The sequence below is a fragment of the Halichoerus grypus genome, chromosome 5, assembly GCF_964656455.1.
Source record: "Halichoerus grypus chromosome 5, mHalGry1.hap1.1, whole genome shotgun sequence".
Taxonomy (NCBI): Eukaryota; Metazoa; Chordata; class Mammalia; order Carnivora; family Phocidae; genus Halichoerus; species Halichoerus grypus.
In genome coordinates this window covers 172447068-172469812 of record NC_135716.1, presented here as the reverse complement: position 1 = coordinate 172469812, position 22745 = coordinate 172447068, and the positions used below count along the sequence as shown (strand labels likewise).

The 22745-nt window shown below is 39.2% G+C and overlaps 1 protein-coding gene across 24 annotated transcripts in view; it reads right to left on the bottom strand.

Annotated features, from left to right (window-relative positions):
* Positions 1 to 22745, bottom strand: part of EIF4G3 (eukaryotic translation initiation factor 4 gamma 3) — a 332624-nt gene that overhangs the window by 18843 nt on the left and 291036 nt on the right. For 23 of the 24 annotated variants that reach the window (XM_036099078.2, XM_078073724.1, XM_036099079.2 and 20 more), the window contains 8 exons: positions 21326 to 21419; positions 19509 to 19626; positions 16967 to 17187; positions 15140 to 15258; positions 9718 to 9890; positions 3749 to 3874; positions 2123 to 2204; positions 162 to 260 (listed from right to left, as the gene is read on the bottom strand). In XM_036099078.2, the coding sequence (XP_035954971.1) occupies positions 162 to 260; positions 2123 to 2204; positions 3749 to 3874; positions 9718 to 9890; positions 15140 to 15258; positions 16967 to 17187; positions 19509 to 19626; positions 21326 to 21419 (1032 nt within the window). The remainder of the gene's footprint in view (positions 1 to 161; positions 261 to 2122; positions 2205 to 3748; positions 3875 to 9717; positions 9891 to 15139; positions 15259 to 16966; positions 17188 to 19508; positions 19627 to 21325; positions 21420 to 22745) is intronic. The other variant, XM_078073722.1, reaches the window with a different exon arrangement.

The following is a 22745-nucleotide window of genomic DNA, read 5'->3' as shown; positions in this document are numbered from 1 at the left end:
TGGAGTGGCCCTAAAGCATGGACTTAAAATGATATCTTGACCATGATTCTTATTTTGGTCTACTTTTAATGACTGAACTACTAATGAAATTACCTTCATTTATTCTATGAAACAGACCAACAACTATTAAACAGGAAGGTATAAGCCTTGTTCTTACTTACCTGCTCCAAGAGAAAATTATGTACATCTTCCCCTTCTGGTAAAAAGTCCTTCCAGGTGAGGTCAGCCTCCCTCCATAAGGCTCCCACTTTCTTATGGCTCTAAAACAGAGATAAGTCCAATCCATTTACTTTTACATTGTGATAAGAAGGAGGAGGAGGAGGAGGGGGAAGGGGGAGGAGGAGAGGAGAAGGCTTGCTTGAAGTTAAGAGTATAGAATTGTAAAGAATGAAAACTCAAAACTTTCCCTTGTTGATATGAAGTTAATTTCTCTGGACTCCTGGCTTTCACACCAAGATGTCTGCATGTATGCAAATGTAATGGTGAACGGCTGTGGTACAGCTGTTTAAGGTTCAATAACTTACTTTATCAGATGACTAATCTGGGGAACTGTAAACTCATGTTTGGGATTTATGAATATAAGCACCTAAAAAAAGTTCAATTCACAGAGTTCATAAATTCAACAGTGTCTCTTGTCCTAGATAGTGTTATATACATCTGCTGTTAAAGCCATTCATCAAGCCTCACTGGAATCCCCCCCTCTTCATAGTAGATCACAATTATGCTAACATGAGAATGACTAAGGAGGTTGCTGCTCCTGAACCAGGAATGAGAAGTATTTCAAGGACAAGAGGAACAAGGTTGAGCCCAAGAAACAACAGAGAAGAGCTGTTGTCAGCTGGAAAACTGATGAGAAGGTACAAGTCCACTGCCTGAATAAAGTCACAGTGATAAAGGGAAATGTCAGCCTTTGAGCCGCAGCTACCAGCTATGAAACGTGTATTGGTTATTTCATAGAGTAACTTGCCCAAGGCATAGCTGATAACAAAGTCAGGATTTAAACTCAGGCTGACTCCAGAATTTATGCTCTATGAGAACTTGGTTAGGAGAAATGAGAATTTGCTTTCTGTTTCTACATATAAACGTTAATAAGAATTTGAGTTTTTAAGAAGGACTAAAGTGAAGTAGGTTAGGAAAGGAGGAACGAATTCTGGACCTACAAATTAGGGTTTGATAAAAACTTTAGTGCCATCAAGCAAATAGTACTAATAACAAATAATCAACTAGAACTAGAGACCAGGCTATTTAGTACACCCATCCATGAATAACTGGTACAGTGATATAATACAAAGGGACTTCTGTACATTCAGAGGGAGAAATGAAACAAAACATTTTTACTGATGCCTATAAAACAATGAAATCTATTATCCCAATACCTTTGGCTCTGGTTTGAATAAGTCAGAAATCACCCCAGAATTTTCATGTATGAGTTTTGTTTTGATGTTTCTCACCCCAGGTGTTGTTAACACCACTTTCCCAAACCTCTTAGACCTCTAATATAGCACTGATACACTCTTTTGAAAGTCTTGGTTTAGACTTGTCTGTCTCCCTTTCTAGCTTATGAATTCTTTGAAGGCTTTATCTTTGTAAACCGGGATCCTGGCATAGAGCTTTGCAGAGAAATGTGCAGTATTTATTAAACTAAATTAAATTTAACTTTAAGACAGCAATTCACAATCCTGTAGAATCATTTTTAATACCTATTATTAATCAGATTACCTAGCCTGAGATCCAAAATTAAGGAAATTAATCATTTTAGGCATCTTACCTTTCTCTGAAAGCAAGGAGTTTTCACTGAAATCTATTAAAAAGTATAAATAATGTAGCCATTTTGTTTCAAGAAGATAAAATTACTAGCCACAAATACAACATATTTTGAGATTCTTTAGAATTATACCAAATCCAGTTGAGATTAGATAATTCTTTCCCAAGTTACTACTAACAGAGGAGAAATACACCTCCGTAAGACATTGAAACAGAGATCTCACTCTTCTTTTCAAATAATAAAAGGCTACAGAAATACTTGCACAGTGATACCTAAGCTATTCACAGATAACTCAAGATTAAAAATCACTGCCCTTCCTAATATGCTGTTGAGTCTGACACTCGGTTTAACACTCACCATTTGTTTGCATAGAAGGTGCAATATTTCAGAAAGCAAGACCCCAGCTCTTCCAACAGGAAGTAAAGGTTTGCTAAATTCTCTGTAAAAGACAGGAGTCGTGATTAAGTTCCTCTGAACAAACTCCCTATTCTAGAACAGCAGGCAAACAATGTGTGCCAAAAGAACAGATACTACGCAACCTAAATAATAATGGGCAAGAGAAAGCTCCAGGACATGCTCTAAGTAATGTTCAGCAGAAGTAGTTCAGACTTCAGGTTCACTTTATGCTTCACGGAGAAGCTAGAAAGGGACCTTAGAATTCCTGGGTTTTGCCTTTTTCTCTAATTGCCTCAGTGATCGGAGCAATGCAATGATCAGTCTCACTTAATCATCTATTTACATAAATACCACTTCAAGCCTAAAGGAGAGAAGAACTTTAGTTAAGAGGGAGTTGCAAAGTTTAGTTATGAAGTATTTTTAAGAAAGGAAGCTGTTCTTTAGACTATGCATGAAACAGAAAGGGAGCATTTTTTTTCATAGTCTAAATCAGTATTTCCCACACTGTGTTCCATAGGATATGAATAATTATTCCTCAAGAAAAGGATTCTACAATTAAGTGAGGCAATGCTGAATTAAACAAGGCCAAAATTTTTTTTTTAATTTATATTTTATTTTTTAAAGTAAGCTCTATGCCCAATGTGGGGCTTGAGCTCATGACCGTGGGATGAAGAGTCACATACGCTACGGACTGAGACAGCCAGGTGCCCAAAGTTAAATAGTTTTTGTTGTTTTGTTTTACTACCGAATTCTCATATTCTTTAATATGCTGTGAACCTCAAACAAAAGGGACACATAGTATGTGGAGTTTGACTATATGAACAATTTTTGGGGAAATACTAATGTAAAGACGAGTTTAGGAAGAATTAGTCTGTACAATGTAGCAACAATTTCCAACTCCTGTCCAAATCTAGGAATGCCTAAGATGCAGTTCCTTTTATTATAACCCGAGCATGTACCATGCAGGTGTCAGTCTGATAAGCTATTAAGTAGAAATAACTTCTCATAGCATTTGAGCAATGACAGACATAAAGTCAGATTAACATTAAGTTTCCAGGAGCAATAACTTTCCAGTTAAGTGATTCTGGAGCCGATTATCTACAAACACTGCTAACCTCAATGGACCACAGGGTTATCATATCCCCATGACCTCTCCACTGTAGATACAGTGTAATGTAATATTTTTATACTGAAATGTCTTTTTTTAAAATTGAAGTATAGTTGTATTAGTTTCAAGTGTACAACATAGTGATTTGACTATTATATATATTATAAAATGCTCACCATGATAAGTGTAGTTACCATCTGTCACCATACAAAGTTATTATAATATTACTGGCTATATTCCCTATGCTATACTTTTCATCCCCATGACTTATTTACTTTGTAACAGTTTGTACTTCTTAATCCCCTAAAATGAGAAGTTGTAAAGAGTCACAGGCTACATCCAAGAGCCTCCAAAGGGACCAAGGGAACAGCACTACACTAGAGTTAGCTGGTAAGTTTGGCATCAGTTTAGCTTGCTACACACACACACACACACACACACACACACACACACACACACAAATAAAAAGTACAACTTACATGAGAAGTTCTCTCATGGAGATTCCGCCTTCTTTTAACATGGGGGTCACCAGTTCAGCAAGGTACAACCAAATGTGGGGAATATCAATAGCCATGTCATCTGCCAATTCCAATGTTTCTGAAAAACTGAAAAAGAACAAGAGAAAAATTCACACAAATGTAATTCAAAAGTTAAGATTAAATAAAGAGACCAAAAATCAGTCAACAAATATCTATTAAAGCACCTACTATGTTAGATACTATGCTAGGCATAAAGTAACTGATAAATAAATAAATTCTTGTTCTCAAGAGCTTATTTTTAGGGTGAAAAATCACAGCTATTCATTTAGAAGTATAAAAACATAATTCAAGACTTTGTTAGTCCCATATATAGCATATTAAAAGGGACAAAAACAAAAGTAAATTTGTAAATGAGACATACACATAATTACAAGGACATACATGTAATTGTAAAGAAAGGGATGAATGACTGTTAGGGCACGGGCAGGTGTATTTGTCTTCACAGCCTTCCAGATCTCTGCACACAGAAAATGTGTGCTTTTTCACTGTAGTTCAGTTTTTAGCTAGAGTACACCATTCTGTGTACCTACCATAGAGGTCTACACGTCATTGAAAATTCTCACTTAAAAAGAGATACCACTACAAGGCAGCGTTACCTTTGTGAAGGTGCCATTTCAAAACAGTTTGTAGCTCTGTGACATTACTTATCTCTGGGCTTCCTGAATCCTTGATGCCAACTTTCTGGCCTCACAGCTCATAATGATTTGACATCTACTTGCTGTACAACAGATTAACTGGACTATTCTCTCATTATGTGCACACTTTAAGCTTAGTTAACATGCCACTGATGGAACATAATCTGGCTGGACTCCACGATTTCTGGGCTAATCATCCTATAATGTCAATTCATGTTCTATGCTTAGTGGCATAGATTAAAGCTATTTAATGAGCCCATGAGACAACTATAGCGGCCCAGGTCTCTCAGCAGATCTGTGGTTTTCATCTCATATTACAACTAGAAAATACCCATATTCTTGTCTTTGTTTTCTATTTCTTGATTAGTCAGTTCATCATGAGACAGTCTGCAGAACACAATCATTGGTCAAACCCATATTGCTGAACACAGGGTTTTCTTCTCTTTTTTTTTTAAGAACTTATTTATTTGACAGAGAGCGACACAGCGAGAGAGGGAACACAAACAAGCAGGGGGAGTGGGAAAGGGAGAAGCAGGCTTCCCGCTGAGCAGGGAGCCCAATGCAGGGCTCGATCCCAGAACCCCGAGCCACCCAGGCACCCCTGAACACAGGGTTTCTTTTTTTTTTTTTTAAGATTTTATTTATTTATTTATTTGACAGAGAGAGACAGCGAGAGAGGGAACACAAGCAGAGAGAGTGGGAGAGGGAGAAGTAGGCTTCCCGCTGAGCAGGGAGCCCGATGCGGGGCTGGGACCATGATCTGAGCCGAAGGCAGACGTTTAACGACCGAGCCACCCAGGCGCCCAACATAGGGTTTCTATAGAACAAGCTTGTAAGAGGCTTATTTCTTTTCAGACTTACAGTTCCTAAATCATTTTGTACATTTCTTAAAGAAAAACACATGGTATACAAATGCTCCTAGGTAATTATCTTTATGTCTTTGGCCTATTACATAGCTTGTAACAATGCCTTGTATAATACACGTTTTCTGCTGGCTGAATGAATGAAACAGAGCTACACCATACCCTTGCTTCTTGGTACATAGTGACCGTTACACCCAATGGACTAAACTTTGGTGAAGTCCACGGGGTGGGACTTTAGGCATCCCTCCCTCCATCTCAACTAAGGAGGCTCTACTTTTACTTACTTTATATATGAGTTCCTATCTAAAATTTAATGAAAGGGGTACATGGTTAAAAGTAAAAAAATTTTTTTAGTTCACTGAAGTTCTGATCAGAAATTTGCTGAAAAGGCAAAGCAATCTTTCATAATTGGAAATGGTATTATCAGCAGCATCTCCTACAATTTCCATTGTGATAATTAAAAATATATCTTGATATAGATAAACAAGAGAGAGACAGGGAGGACATCTAAAAATCAGACTGGTCAAGTATTATTATGACTGGTCATAAAAGAATCTAATTACAGGTAAAAGGAAGAAATAAATGAAGATGAAAGCTTCTTACACTTTAGTATCATATTCAGAGGATCACTACAAAGAAAAGTTTTTTTTTTAAAGATTTTATTTATTTATTTGACAGAGAGAGACACAGTGAGAGAGGGAACACAAGCAGGGGGAGTGGGAGAGGGAGAAGCAGGCTTCCCAAAGAGCAGGGAGCCCGATGCAGGGCTTGATCCCAGGACCCTGGGATCATGACTTGAACCGAAGGCATATGCTTAATGACTGAGACACCCAGGCGCCCTATTTTTTTTTTTTTTTTTTTTTGAGATTAATTTATTTGAGAGAGAGCAAGCTTGCGGCGTGAGTGAGCTACAGCACGAGCAGGGGGAAGGGCAGAGGGAGAGGGGGAGAGAGAGAATCTCAAGCAGACTCCACACTGAGAGTGGAGCCCAATGCAGGGCTCAATCCCATGACCCTGAGATCATGACATGAGCAGAAACCAAGAGTCAGATTCTTAACCAACTGAGCCACCTAGGCACCCCATGGGGATTCTGTTTCATACGCGGCAACAATTATGCTTGGAGTTGATAAACTATCTAGTAAACAATGTGACACATTGAGCCTATTTGAAACTTCTGTCTAGTATTAGAATTCAGTAGCAGTGCATGCTTTGAAGGGTTCTGGAGAAGAAATGGCAGATTAATAGTTGGCTGATCAGGGCCCAGTAAACAGGGAGGCCTTCTACCTTCCACCATCTCTGGCTTGGGGAGCTGGGCAGAAATAGCTTTAACAACTGCTCAGAAGGGGAGCCTGGGTGGCTCACTCAGTTAAGCGCCTGCCTTCAGCTCAGGTCATGATCCGCGTCTGGCTCCCTGCTCAGCAGAGTCTGCTTCTTCTTCTCTCTCTGCCCCTCACCCCGCTGGAATCTCCTTCTCCCTCTACTCCTTACCCGCTTGTGGTCTCTCTCAAATAAATAAAATCTTTAAAAAACAAAACAAAACAATGGGCGCCTGGGTGGCTCAGTTGGTTGGGTGACTGCCTTTGGCTCAGGTCATGATTCCGGAGTCCCGGGATCGAGTCCCGCATCGGGCTCCCTGCTCAGCAGGGAGTCTGCTTCTCCCTCTGACCCTACCCCCTCTCGTGTTCTCTCTCTCATTCTCTCTCTCTCGCTCTCAAATAAATAAATAAAATCTTTAAAAAATAAAAATAAAAAACAAAACAAAAAAAACAACTGCTTAGAAATTAGCATCTAAGGGGTAGCAGCATCCTAGGAAGCTGACCTTAGATGTTTGCCCACAATGCTATGTAAAGACAGAGGTCTTTGGATATTGGGACTGAAGAGACAAACACTCAGGGTATTTCCATGGCTCAAATGAAATGGCCTCTCTGGACAGTATGAACTATTTATAATTTGGGCTTTAGAAGTAAATGGGAAACTCTCGATCTTTTTGCAAGAAAGCTCTTGGTGGGTAATGACAAGTGGCTATCACTTTGTGTCCATCTTAGAAAAAACTGCTGGGCCTCTCCATTTAGGAAGGAACAGGGTCTTCATAGGGATCTTAGCCTAAGGATGACCTGGTTAGGTCTAACAAGGTATCAAAAGCGAGGTCTGGAGTCACTGCATTATCTCTAGCTGCAGAAGGAAGTAGGGACAGAGGAAGATGAAGTAGCTACTGAGACACAGAAATGTTGATCTCATTTGCAGTATAAATAAAAGGTGGTGGTTGTATTGCCAGCAGCAGCAACAGCACCACCACCAACGAAGAAAGTGCAGACAGGATGTCTGGGTATGACACTCTCTCCTCAACGAATCCCCCAAAGGGAAATACCAACATCTGGAGATAGTCTAGAAATCAAGCTAGCACCTCACAAGTTCAATGAAGCAATGAAGCTAGACCCCACTTCCTGGGGTCTTTCTAGATACAAATAAACTTAAGAGTATAGTTTGAAGAAAGAGAGAAAGGGTAAACAGTAATCCAGCATTCTCATTTACAAAATTTTCTGGTGAATACATCATAATAGATGAGAAAGAAGCAAATATTTATAAATTAATATAATCGTGACCTCAGCTGTAGTTTGCAGGGCTTGACATTGTAATTTCAAGTTGGTAGGCACAGAAAATTTATTTGTGAGGGCTCATATACTCTCATTTGCTCTATTTACACTGGCTGGTTATTGGAGTGAACTGATTTCTCTTTTTGAAACTGGGAAACCATCTAAGTCTTAAAGGCCAACAGTCATAGCAACTTTAGCCACAGTTTCTTACTAAGGTAACTACTTACTAAGGTAGATGGCCTTAATCTAGTCATTCACTGAATTCATCACAAACTACCTTATTGCTGAAAGACAGCTTATTAATCATCCTAGGGGCAAGTATATATTTTCTAAGACCTTGAAGACACTGTCATCATTCCTCACAAAATCAAATGAGTAATTATTCCTAAATACATTCAACTTTGGCATTTAATGGTTACCTTATTCTAAGGGTTGACCATATCTGAAAGACATACAGTGGCATTTCATCACATGTGCATTTAATTTACAAGAATGTACTACGAGCTTGGCCAAAATGATTTATAAAGAGAAAAATAAATAATGCAGAATTCTTACTGCCATTCTACCCAATGAACGTATACGCTGAGGATGAAATGTGAGATGTGAATCTGATGCTCAGCCTTCAGGAGGTCTTAGTTCCTGACTGATTAGAGAATGGGCACCTGGTAATGGTGGGTGTGTTTCTATGTTTACATTTGCACAACATGGCTCCTGAAACGAAATTTTTGCCTTAAACATTGATTTCAGAACCTAAGCCTGGGTAAGATTCTAGGCTGTACAGAAAAGAATCCAATCCATGCACATGTGATGATCACAAACGTATCAGAACCTGATCTGATGAGTATACAACACTAGTGACAGCCAGACTTCATCAAAGCAGCCATCAACAAGAATCATAATGAAACCAATCTGGAACATATTAAATCGTTAACAATTTGGAGTTAACCTCCTTCTAGGAGGCTAGAGTGGACAGACAAGCATTCATTGGCCAAAATAACCACAGTTCATTTTTAAATTTTTTTTTTTAAAGATTTTATTTATTTATTTGACAGAGAGAGACAGCGAGAGAGGGAACACAAGCAGAGGCAGAGGGAGAGGGAGAAGCAGGCTTCCCGTGGAGCAGGGAGCCCGATGCGGGGTTCGATCCCAGGACCCTGAGATCATGACCTGAGCTGAAGGCAGACGCTTAATGATTGAGCTACCCAGGCACCCCTATTTTAAGATTTTTATTTATTTATTTGACAGAGAGAGACACAGCAAGAGAGGGAACACAAGCAGGGGGAGTGGGAGAGGGAGAAGCAGGCTTCCCACGGAGTGGGGAACCCTATGCGGGGCTCGATCCCAGGACCCTGAGATCACGACCTGAGCTGAAGGCAGACGCCTAACGACTGAGCCACCCAGGCGCCCATAACCACAGTTTATTGAAAGGATAAGGCTTTTAGGTTTAAGTAGATTATCCAGAATTTTCCTCACACAAAAAGAGATTTTTCCTCAAAGAACATGCAGGGTTTCCATGTAAATGGGCTGGTGAGGGCCTGAGTTTCCCCGAGGTTAAGGGGTCTCTGCTACCTTACTTACACCGTAATACAGGTCTAACAAAATTTAGGAAACCAAGAGATAAACTTTATGCCCTAGCACAATATACACCAAATGCCATCATATCCACCAACATACTATCAAAATATTATACATCAACACATTATACTGGACATAATTTTACTCTACGAAAACAAATACTTAAAAATATATGTACTTTTAAAATTAACCACTACTCAAGAGCCTAGGAACTGAATACCACTCTTGAGGAGGATACTGACCCTTTGAAAATGTCCTGTTTGCTGAGTTTTTCTGATTGCACCAGCTGATAGAGTAATTGGCCCATGTGATCCCTGGTGATCTGGCTCCTTTCCAGGGTGGACTCCACTCCCATTCTCACAAACACATGTAGCAGGCCCTGGGCATTCAGCTCTTCCACACACTGCATGGCTTCCTGTTCAAACAGCAAATAAAAGCTTACTCTAAAACCTGGATCCCATTACCAGAGTGTTAAAATAAGTGTTTAAAATTTTATACTTATGACAAAGTGAGTAGAAAGCTCCACAAACAAGAGTTTTCAAATTTTTTTTAAACATTAATATAGCTCGGTAAATTGCAGGCTGATATGGGCAATATTAGTCATATTTAAAAACAAAAGAATAGAGGATCTTTACAAGGTTAATGTATTTAGGTTAACAATTTCACTACAGATTACTCAAAGAACCAGAGTCAAAAATGTATTTTTCTAAAAATGTTTACCTGTGTTACACTGATTTAAAAAACTGAAAATGGCATATTATGAAACAGATTCAATATCATGAGTCAAACGATTCAATGTGGCAACTGAGATAATTCTGTTTGGGTATGTTAATATTTGCAAAATCTTCAGTGAAGGTCTTCCTTCCTAGGAATTAAGGTTAGCTTAAGTACTAAAACCTTTTAGGAAGTTCTTGGGGTGTGGGGCTTGTGAAATGGTCCTTACCACAGGGTGATCTGGCTAGGTTCGTGTCTTTGAAGCCTGGAAGCCAGGGTTGCTGAATCACCAATACAGCAGTGTGCGCCTCCCTGCCCTCAGCTACTCAACTCTGAATCCAAAATGCTTTGGTTGAAACCTCTGAAGAGAGTAGCTCTTCTGAGGGGGAAGATACATGTGAGAAGGGCAGCCTCCTGACTGAGGAAGGGAGGAAGGCACATCTAGGTTTCTCACCACTGCTTTATTTCCCCTCTGCTATTTTATTTCATACCTCCCCCCCATCTACTTTTTATTTAAAACATTTTCAAACTACAGAGAAATTGAGTACAATGTACACATATATAGCTTCACTTCAATTGTGATTCATCAATTGTTAGTTCTCTTTACATATATATAAGGATTTTAATATCCATATAATGTCAATAAAAATACTGTCTGATGGGGGGCCTGGGTGGCTCAGTCGGTTAAGCATCAGACTTGTGATTTCAGCTCAGGTCAGGATCTCATGGGTCAAGAGAGATGGAGCCCTGCATCCGGCTCCACACTCAGCAGGGAGTCTTCTTGAGATTCTCTCCCTCTGCCCCTACTTAGGCTTGCTTGCTTTAAAATAAATAAATCTTTTATCACTTCTCAGCCTTTTGGCTAAGATCAAGTGTAAAATAAATAAATCTTTTAAAAAAATGCTATCTGGGGGCACCTGGGTGGCTCAGTCGTTAAGCGTCTGCCTTCGGCTCAGGTCATGATCCCAGGGTCCTGGGATTGAGCCCCGCATCGGGCTCCCTGCTCAGCGGGAAGCCTGCTTCTCCCTCCCTCTCCCACTCCCCCTGCTTGTGTTTCCTCTCTTGCTCTGTCTCTGTCAAAGAAATAAAATCTTTAAAAAATAAAAATAAATAAATAAATAAATGCTATCTGATATATATATATATATATATATATATATATATATATATATATATTTATATAGTATATATTCAAAATGTCTACAATTGTCCCCAAATGTCCAATATAGCTTTTTGTTGTTGTTTTAGGATACAACGAAAAACCCAACATCACATGTCAGGGTGCATGATGTCTCTTTAGACTACTTTAATCTAGATCAGTCCTTTCTTTCCCTTTTATCTTTTTATGACATTGGTATTTTTGGAAACATTCGGCCCAGGTGTCATGTAAAACTGTCTTAAATACACTTTTAACCAATCAATCCTTCCTTTTTCAGCCCCATCTGCACCTTATGCACATTCATAGCCTATTGAGTAAATGACCACCCATCCTTCTAATTTCTAACTTCCAGAATGTTGCTGCTGTCTATTCCCTATGTTCCTTACCCTTGTGAGTTCCTCATTTTAAAGTCCATCATCATTATAATGCTTTTTCAGGAGAGCATGGAAATGAATGCACATATCTTTAGTATTTAACCTGAATTGATTAAATGTCTTCGTTTTTTAAAAAAGATTTTATTTTTAAGTAATCTCTACAGCCAACATGAGGCTCGAACTCACGACCGGAGATCAAGAGTCTCATGCTCTCTCGACTGAGCCAGCCAGGTGCTCCATGAAGTGATTAAGTGTCTTCCATTGGGAATTTATTCACTGGATCTGCATACAGGGTCAACTAACTAGATCACTGTACTTTTAAAAAAAAGATTTTTATTTTTAAGTCATCTCTACACCCAACGTGGGGCTTGAACTTACAACCCCGAGATCAAGGGTCACATTGCTCTACTGACTGAGCCAGCTAGGCGCTCCTTTATCATGGTACTTTTAATGTCTCAGCAATTCATAATCTTGCCCTTTCCCTGATTTTCTCATGGTTTGATTCTTATTTCTTTCAGTACTCAGCTGAAAGGACACCTCCCATGGTCCCTGTGACTGTCCAATCACTGGCTATCATATCACCTAGTTTTACTTCTCTGCACTGAAACATTATTTTTCTTTTTGTATTTGTTGTTTATTTATTAGCTATCTTTAGGGCAGCTCTATATCTCCCATTAGATGGTAAGTTCCACAAATGACCCACAGAAGTAGACTATGTTGTTCACTATATATACTACAGAATATCCAGGCAGTCTTCCCAAAATGTGGCTGGCACATTTTAGGTACTCAATGACTATATATCACAGAGGCTAAAAACACAGGGTGTAGAGTTAGACGAATGTAGGTTTGAATCCTGGCTCTGCTACTTACTACTATGTGAGTTTAGGAGTGTAACAATCTTTCAGTCTTAACTTCTTGTCATAGAGTTACTGTGAGGAATATACCTAAGAAAAGGACTGGGCACACTGCCGAACACAAAACAAAGGCTCAATAAGTATTATTTTGTATTATTATTTTTTTAATTTATTTATTTATTTGAGAGAGAGAGACAGAATACGAGCTAGGGGAGGGGCAGAGGGAAGAGGAGAGAGAATCCTCAAGCAGACTCCCCGCTAAGATCAATCTCAGAACCATGAGATCATGACCTGAGCCAAAATCAAGAGTTGGATGCTTAACCAACTGAGCCACCCAGGCACCCCAATTTTTAATTAATAATAGCACCTACTAAGATGCTAGAAAAACCTCTTTCTTAGGATGTGCTCTGTAAGCCTTTAGCACAACATACTAATACACTAAAGGTAATAAGATATAATCTATGCTCTGAAACTACAAGCCTAATTTTATTATTTTTTAAAAAATATTTTAAGTAATCTTTACACCTAACGTGGGCCTCAAACCTACAACAACCCTGAGATCAAGAGTTGCATGCTCTCCCGACTGAGCCAGCTAGGTGCCCCATTTTTATTTTCTTAAGTAATCTCTATTCCCAATGTGGGGCTCAAACTCATGACCCTGAGACCATGAGTCACATGCTCTACTGACTGAGCCAGCCAGGCGCCCCTAGAAAGCTAATTTTACTTTTTATTTTTATTTATTTATTTATTTATTTAAAGATTTTATTTATTTATTAGCAGGAGAGAGAGCACAAGCAGGGGGAGCGGCAGGCAGAGGGAGAGGGAGAAGCAGGCTAAGCAGGGAGCCTGATGCAGAACTCGATCCCAGGACCCTGGGATCATGACCCAAGGGGAAGGCAGACGTTTGACCAACTGAGCCACCCAGGCGCCCCTAGAAAACTAATTTTAAATCCTGAGTAGGCTACTTATCAGCAGCATGGCCCAGAGCGAGTTATTTTACATCTTTGCCTCTCAGCTTCCTTATCTATAAAAATGGCTATTATAATAGTAATAATAATATTATTAGGGAGGATGATCAGGAGAATGATCCTCCTGAGGATTAAATGAATTAATACATGTAAAATATGTAGAACAGCACACCTAGCACATAGTAAGCCCTCACTATGTCTGATAATATTACCTGGTTCTTATCATCACTGCACAGCAGAGCTGCCTTGTACATTGTACAGTGAAATTCCTGAGTCCTTGGGTGCCTGAGTGGCTCAGCTGGTTAAGCATCTGCCTTCGGCTCGGGTCATGATCCCGGGGTCCTGGGACCAAACCCCACATCAGGCTCTCTGCTCAGTGGGAAGCCTGCCTCTCCCCCTGCATGTGCTTTCTTTCTCTCCCTCTCTCTGTCAGATAAATAAAATCTTAAAAAAAAAAAAAAGAAAGAAAGAAAAAAGAAATTCCTGAGTCCTCTGACTTCCATCTGACTCTGTTTCTTCCATCCTGCAGGCCAGGCCTAGGGCTGATTTTTCAGAGAGCCCTCCTGTTGCACTTAGGTGTTACTAAGGTCTTTTTTTCCCTATGTCTCCAGTTCATCATAGGGTCACTGACAGAGTATATCCTCTCCAACTACCTGGCTCATCATCAAAATTTCTTAGTACTTCTTCTCAATTTTGGACAATTTCAGAGGCTTGAGGGTTTTGGAAGGCTGGGCTATAGTTAATCAAGGTGACTGTTAAGTAGAGAAAGCAGATGACTACATTTGAAAGAACAAGTAAGCCTGAAAGAATTTTTAATATAATGCCAAAGCAAAAATAGTTAATATATCTGACAAATAATTTAACAGATAAGCCTTTGCTGACTCCAGATCCCTAAACTAGGTACTATTATATGATCTTCCTAAGACCCATAGGTCTACTGGCATTTATTATAACTACAATTTAAATACTTAATCTGTGGAGTTAAGTCTTTATGATCTGTCTCTGCCACGAGACTAGAGGGCTCATGAAGTCAGGCATTATGTCTATCTTATTCACTACCATCTTAAAATGAAGATCAAAGAGAAGGCTAGGGCTAAAGAATGGCAGATTCAAAGATGGGTCTTGAATGTTTCACTTAGGCTGTCTGACCCTGACACAGTGCTTACTCCTGGGTGCCTCAGTCTTCTACTTAGGAAATAAATATAAAGTAACATCAGCCATACTTCAAAGTTAATACAAGAATGATGATAAAATGTAAAGATCATGAGAGGCAATATATAGGGAGACAGGAATTCCTAATAATGGTGATGGGTTGTTTTTTGTTCATGAGTATCAAAGTCAATGTGGTTATCCCACAGTGGGGATGGACTGGTGGCCATTCTCCCTTCCTGCCACGTGATCCTGGGAACTCCATTATCAATTTAAAAGAGAATAGTTGGCAAGAGTGCATCAGAGTTGTGCAAACTGAACTGTGTGGGACTTGGATTACTCACTCTAAGTCTTAGTGACAAGTGACTTAGACCACAGCCTAGTTACTGTATCTGTTACGGGGCTTTCTGTGTTGTTGCCCTTTTTTTTTTTTTAATTTCGTTTACCTTAAAATCATTAATGTGTAGAAATTCATCAATGATAGATCTGGACTTCTTCTCCATCTCCAATTCTGACAACGCTGGCTTGTCAGGAGCTGATGTTGCTGGAATTTCTGGTTTCATTCCTAGTGAGGTTAAAAAAAGTGAAAGTAAAAATGACAAAAATTATCATTAAAATGGTGGGATTATGGTTGACAATATTTATGTGTTGTTACATTGAGTTTTCCATAAAAGCATTAGATACAAATTTGACAAGGCAAGACATCTAAAAGCAGAAAAGAGAAGTGTTTATTGTAGCATAGATATACACACCAAGTAACTTCATATTCTACAATTAAAAGAATATAGGGATATGGTAAACTTTTATAATTAAAGCCTTTTTGTTCCTTTCTGCATTTTGATTCTTCTCCACTGCTTCAATGACGAAGAGCACATGAAGCTTGCACAATCATGCACAGAACTCTAACCACATTGGCCTTTGGCAGTTGCTTGAACATGCCATGGTTCTACCTACTTATTATTACTTTGCTCATGGTGCTCCTCCTGGATGGAATACTCTTTCTCTCTGCTCCATACCCATCCCTCCCTATAAACCTATTTAAATCCTACTGGTCCATCAGACCTGAGGGAAGCCTTCCCTGACATATCTCTGTGTCAATTCTAGATAGTTCTTTGTTAAGTACTCTCTTAGAACTCCGCTCCTCTCCTCCACAGCATTTTTCTGTTTGTACATGTATATGACTGAAGGCTGAGAGGGAGATCCTGTGCCCACAATTCACTAGGTGGTCAGTGTGCATGTAGTGAATAAACGAATGACCCAGACAATAAACATAAACATGCACAGAGCAGCTGTGCTATATTATTTACTGCACACATGATATTTTCATGCCCTATCTTGTTATGTTCCCCAAATACCTACCATAGATAAGAAAGCCACATGTCCCAAAGCTAAAAGATCTGAAGTCTAGAGTTGGGAGAAGACATTTCAATTTGTCTTTGAATCCATTTAGATACTATAGTTAGGAAACATAATTTAAATACTGAAACAAATTTGGAAGCTATAAAAATGTTATAAACAACCAGTATCACTTCAGAATTAAGATTTTAAGAATGCTTAAAATTACCTTTAATCTATTTTTCATTGTTGCCATCATCATCATCATCATGACATCTAGTACCTTTTTGAAAATCTGTATTTATCAGATAATGTTCTAAGTATTTACCTGTTTTAACTTCTCATTTAATCTTGACCATAATTCTATAAGGGAGTTACATTTACTATCCCCATATAACAGATGAGGAAATAGAAACACAGATAGGTTACATTCATGATAGTAATTTTTAGAGCATTATCGGAGTTGGTCCTCCTGTCATACGCATACTAAACATGTACAAAAACCACAGAAGTTACCAAGATTAAGGTAGCAAAAGACGATCTGACATTTCCTCTTAGGTTTGCCTTGCAGTGGCTCAATAATGTGAGAATTTTCATACATTTGAGGGCTCTACAAAGCACATGCACTCTAATGCACAGTGAGTTGTTATTTTGAGAACCTGTAAGAAATTCAGATTGCTTAATATATAGCAAGTGGCTCTCGTCACCATCACACTTACTAGACAAAGGGAAAAATTTAGAAATTGTTGAACAAAGGGATAACCTGGGAAATGAGAACAATGTTACAAAACTATGAAGGTGCCCTTTATCTTTGAAGACACCAGTGTGTTATTATCACACATTGATTCTGAAATCTACACAGGCACAAGGTCTCCTCTGCATTTCTAATTCCACATTTAAGGCCCAAATCTCCTACCTATATGTATCAAGTCTCTCACCTGACTCCCGGGCCTTGTTTCGGTCAACCTCAGCACTGTTCCTTTCCACATCCATGCCTCCCGTAAGCTGTTTCACGGTCTCTAGCATCTCTCTGCGTTGCTCTTCTTGAGACTGATTGTCCAACAGGTCTTTGCTGCTGCCACCCCTCATGAAAGTATTGGGACGAGCTGCTGCAGATGGAAGGGGCTTATCATTCTTCTCTCTGCCCATGCTTCCACGACTTAAAAGACAAAATACACTTTTCAGAAGAAAGACTACCCCGTCCCCTATATATTCAAATTATAAAATAACACTTAGACTTTCTAAAAGTATGCAGAGTAATTTTTCACACATAACTTCAAAGGTGTGAGCCACCAATTATACTTCAAACTGTATTTATATAAACAAGTAAAATCAGTGCTTTCAAGAGAATGTTAAGCATGCTTTTACTTTTTTCGCAAATGTTAAAAGGGATACTTAAAATTTTAAAATGCCAATGGCAACTCTTTTAGTTTTTAAAATTTTTTACGAATAAAGAAGATAATGATGAATGTATGAGCTAAAAAAGTGAGAGAATACCAAACAAACGTGGTATCACTATGTATCATATAGTGAAGTGCTCTATTGGTTGGCTTACAGAGAATGAATAAAGACCTATAATTACCTGTAATTACAAATTACAGAATTTATTCAGAAACTTCAAATATAAGTAAAATATTTTGAGAACCAAGTAGAAGTAGGTTTTTTTGTTTTTTGTTTTCAAAGATTTATTTGACAGAGAGAGACACAGCGAGAGAGGGAACACAAGCAGGGGGAGTGGGAGAGGGAGAAGCATGCTCCCCGCTGAGCAGGGAGCCCGATGTGGGGCTTGATCCCAGGACCCTGGGATCACGACCTGAGCCGAAGGCAGACGCTTAACGACTGAGCCACCCAGGCGCCCCTAGAAGTAGGTTTTTAAAAAAGATTTATTTTTGAGAGAGAGCGAGAGCACAGGACTGAGTGCAGGGGGGAGGGGCAGAACGAGAGGGAGAGAGTCCCAAGCAGACTCTGTGCTGAGCCTAATGTGATCACATGACCCCGAGATCACGACCTCAGCTGAAACTGAGAGTCGGATGCTTAACCGACTGCCTCACCCAGGCACCCCAGAAGTAGTTTTTGCATGGCCAAAGTCACACAGTTTATTTAAGAGAGAATCTTCCTATCTCCCTATTTACTCCCTATACTTCCTGTTTAGATAATTCTAATGAGCTAGGCAAATAGTTCCTTGGCCCATAGCAGATCAGGAGCAGCAAATTAAAAGGGAGAGAAGAGAAATGACTAGAGGCACAACAACGATCTAACCTCTGAAAGAACATACACAAGTACTCAAAACGCAGGGCCATCAGGGGAAATTTATGGCAGAGCAAAGAGCCACAAATACTTCAAAAGCACAAATGATGTTTTTTTTAAAAAATTTTATTTATTTATTTGACAGAGAGACACAGCAAGAGAGGGAACACAAGCAGGGGGAGTGGGAGAGGGAGAAGCAGACTCCCCGCTGAGCAGGGAGTCCAATGCAGGGCTCGATCCCAGGACCCTGGGATCATGACCCGAGCCGAAGGCAGATGCTTAATGACTGAGCCACCCAGGCGCCCCACAAATGATGCTTAATGGTAATCTGAGCCATCATTAAAAGTTGAATTATGCTAAGTATATTTTGTTGCAGAAGCCAAGGGAACAGTAACATAGTTTAGAAAGTCTACCTGGTCAAACTGATTACAAAAATAAAAAAAAAAGTTTGAGAGCTTAAAGCAACTTTAGCACTAAAAGCGCTTAAGTCAAAAATTTTGAGGGGTGCCTGGCTGGCTCAGTTGGTAGATTGTGTGACTCTTGATCTTGGGGTCGTAAGTTCGAGCCCCATGCTAGATGTAGAGATTACTTAAATAAATAAAATTTTAAAAATTTTAAATTTTAAAAAATAAAAAATGTTGTTTTCTGTCATTATTCTATAGGTCTTTATTTATTCTCTGTAAGCTAACCAACGGAACACTTCACTATATCAGTCCTACGAAAATGAAAGTAGACAGTAAAATACAGAGAACAGTGAGAAACAAAGGAGAGCCTCAAACATAACTTGAAAAACAGCGTGACAGAAAAACATACGGATAGACTATCCATTCCCTTTAATTCATGTGCTTCAGAGTGTTAGGTTAATCTAGAGCATACTGAGGCATTAGTTTAGCAAGCCCTCCACCAGCCTCCAGGGCTATTTGGGTGGGTTTGGTTTCTTAAGAAACAAGCTATTAGAAACTTGACAGGTAACCTGCTCTTCCTTTCCACCCCATCCCAAATCTACCACTCAATTATGTTCTTATCTTGGAAATTACAGAATGTGAAGATCAAAGGAGGAAAAGAAAAAGAAAATCAACCTTAGGGATAAGAGGTATCCATGCCATAAAGATGATTATCATAGTCTATGTGGGCATGCCTGTGTGTGTGTGTGTGTGTGTGAAAGAGAGAGAGAGAGAGAGAGAATGATACAGAGAGAACAGACATTGACAAGTAAGTTAGTCGACTTCTTACCTGGTTAAGGTCCGTCGGGAATCAAACTCTAAAGGTGTAGATGATGTAGACCCTGAAGGTGCTGGAGGTTGCAAAGCAGAGAATCTGTTTAAACTGGAAGCACTTGACCGTAAGGCATCTATAGGTGTTGAGGATTGAGGGGAAAAAAAATACAAATTGCATGATAAAAATGCAGCTGCCTTTTTTTTTTTAAGATTTTATTTATTTATTTGAGAGAGAGCATGAGTGGTGGGGAGGAGCAGAGAGGGAGAGGGAGTAGCAGACTCCCAGATGAGCAGAACCTCGGGATCATGACCTAAGCCAAAGACAGACGCTTAACTGACTGAGCCACCCAGGCATCCCTCAAATGCAGCTTCTAATTCATCTGCCTCCCTTGGGAGAAAGGTGGATTGTTGGAGACTAGGTATTCCTAACAAGCCTAACAAGGTGATGTCAATCTCCTGGTCCATAGACCATACTCAGAAGCATAATGTTAGAAGGAATTTGTCTGTCTGAGGGATGGGGTAACTGGGTGATGGGCATTAAGGAGGGCACTTGATGTAATGAGCACTGGTTATTATATGCAACTAATGAATCACTAAACTCAACCTCTGAAACTAATAATACACTACATGTTAATTAAATAAGAATAAAAAAGAAGGAATTAGCCTGCAAAAAACCCCCAAAACTTAGAAATCTTTGTTCATTACAACCATTTGCTGCTTTAAAAACATAATAAATTATCCTAGGTAGGGAAGGGGGTGGGAATGGTAGACAGGGAAGGAGAGAGCCAAGCAAAAATAAAACACAATACTGCACTTACAAAAGCTAATATAAATCCTATGTATTTATATGTAAAATTTGCATGTGGGCTTAAGTGAGTAACAAATTTTTTTAAGGATTTGTTTTTTTAATTTATTTGTCAGCGAGAGAGAGAGAGAGAGAGCACAAGCAGGGGGAGCGGCAGGCAGAGGGAGAAGCAGGCTCCCTGCTCAGCTGATCTGGGACTTGATTCCAGGACCCTGGGATCATGACCTGAGCTGAAGGCAGACACTTAACTGGCTGAGCCACCCAGGCATCCCAGTAACACAATTTTTTAAAATTTAAAGAATCAAAGATCAAAATTACTTAGTACAAGGGAAATATGGAAAGGCGTTAACACTGAAGTTTTTTACTTTCCTTTGGACTTCCCTAGCTTTTTTAAAAAGATGTGTTTGTGATGATCTAAACATTTGAGTCCTAAGGTAAAATCTCTCAAAATCTTTTTTTTTTTAAAGATTTTATTTATTTATTTGACAGAGAGAGACACAGCGAGAGAAGGAACACAAGCAGAGGGAGTGGGAGAGGGAGAAGCAGGCTTCCCGCCGAGCAGGGAGCCCGATGTGAGACTCAATCCCAGGACCCTGGGACCATGACCTGAGCCGAAGGCAGACGTTTAACGACTGAGCCACCCAGGTGCCCCAAAATCTGACTTTTGATAAGTATTTTGAAAAATATTTCACTCTAGTTCTTTTACAACTCCCTTTTACAATTCTTTTTCTTAGCAAAATGAGTTTTCTTTTTCATTTGGGGTACTAGTAATTTCTCTAATTATACTGAGTTTGTGAGTATCAACTTTAACAAGGGAACCTAAGAGATTAAAGTCTTAAACAGCCTAACTGAACTAAAAAAACTGTAAATATCTAAAATACCTAAGGATCCATAGTGAGAGGGACACCAGTAAGTTTGGGCATGCTTCGTCTATAGATCTTTTCCTAAAACCATTATTAAATGATTGTGGGAATGTGCTATAAGGTGAATACTGACCAGGTTCCCGAGAAGGGACACTTCATACTTACCAGTCTCACTTGCCTTTGCTCCACCACTGCTGCCCTTTCCCCAACTGCCCAGCTGTGCTTTAGGTACCAGCTGAATTTTCTCATCAATTGTGGGCTGTAACATAAGTGACCACAAACCAATTATAGGAAACATTCGAGAACGGTTTATCTTCTTTTTCCATAAAGATTTATTTATTTTAGAGAGACACAGTGAGCATGCATGTGAGTGGCGGGGAGAGGCAGAGGGAGAAGGAAAGAGAGAATCTCAAGTGAACTCCCCACTGAGCACAGAGCCCAATGCTGGGCTCGATCTCATGACCCTGAAATCATGACCTGAGTTGAATTCAAGAGTCAGCTGCTCAACCAACTCAGCCACCCAGGTGCCCCTAGAATGGTTTATCTTCTTTTCCCCTTCAGTGCAGTGAAAACCAACTTGGGCAAAAAAAAAAGTCCTTGGAATGCCAATTTAAGAAATAGAAACTGGAGCTGTTCACATTCACATGGGATTCTGGTGGACCCTGAACTACTTTCCTGGAATCCAGCTTCCACAAAACAGTTTGGAACCACTGGTCTGGAGAATGTGTTCAGGTCCTCTAAGATGGTACACCATTTGACTAAATGTAAGTAGTTTCTAGTAATTCCTCCTGTCTAGTAATGCCCAGTGAATATATAAATTTTGTATACTACAAAATTAACTCATTAATCTCTTCACATTACTGTTAGAAAACAGGTCAAATGGCACAAAGATTTCATATTTCAGCAAAGCCTAATACGTGGGGGATAAGGATGGAGAAGTGGAATGGCAATATTCAATAAAAGGGAATAAGAAAAAAGTGAATATAGGATATTAGACAGGAAGTTAAGATGCCTAAGGTTTAATCCCCCAAACACAACTTTAGCAAAAGTGAATAGAATTAGAATGTAATACTAATTAGAAAACACATACCACAGTAAGCTGCAATGTAGTTCTTTGTAGTAAAAGTGTTCATAAATTCCAATAGTGCTGCCTTGCTCTACCACATGCTGTCACACAAATCTCTCCCAGTTAACAATGCATTTGTTTAAAGGTTTTGAACTTTATTTCTAGAGTATTTAAGTAGAGTACCTATAGTGTAACTACCTGAATATACACAAAATTTATTTTAAAAGTTTACAAGCTTGAAAAATATTAATAATGTTGTAGTTTTAATACCAAAATTATTCTTTTTTTATAGCATCCATGCATGGAAACAATATTTAAAAACACAAATATTATTTTCAAAGATGTTGGGGTTGATGTTGGAGGGATTCTCTTAACATAAGATTTTTGTTAAAACAGTCTCTTGCTAGAAACAGAAGTGGATGGGAATCAAGCTGTATTCAGCAATGGAATCCCTGCAATGAGACATAAATAACTAGAAGAATGTACCAGAATCTTAGAGAACAAGATCCTTGCTAATTA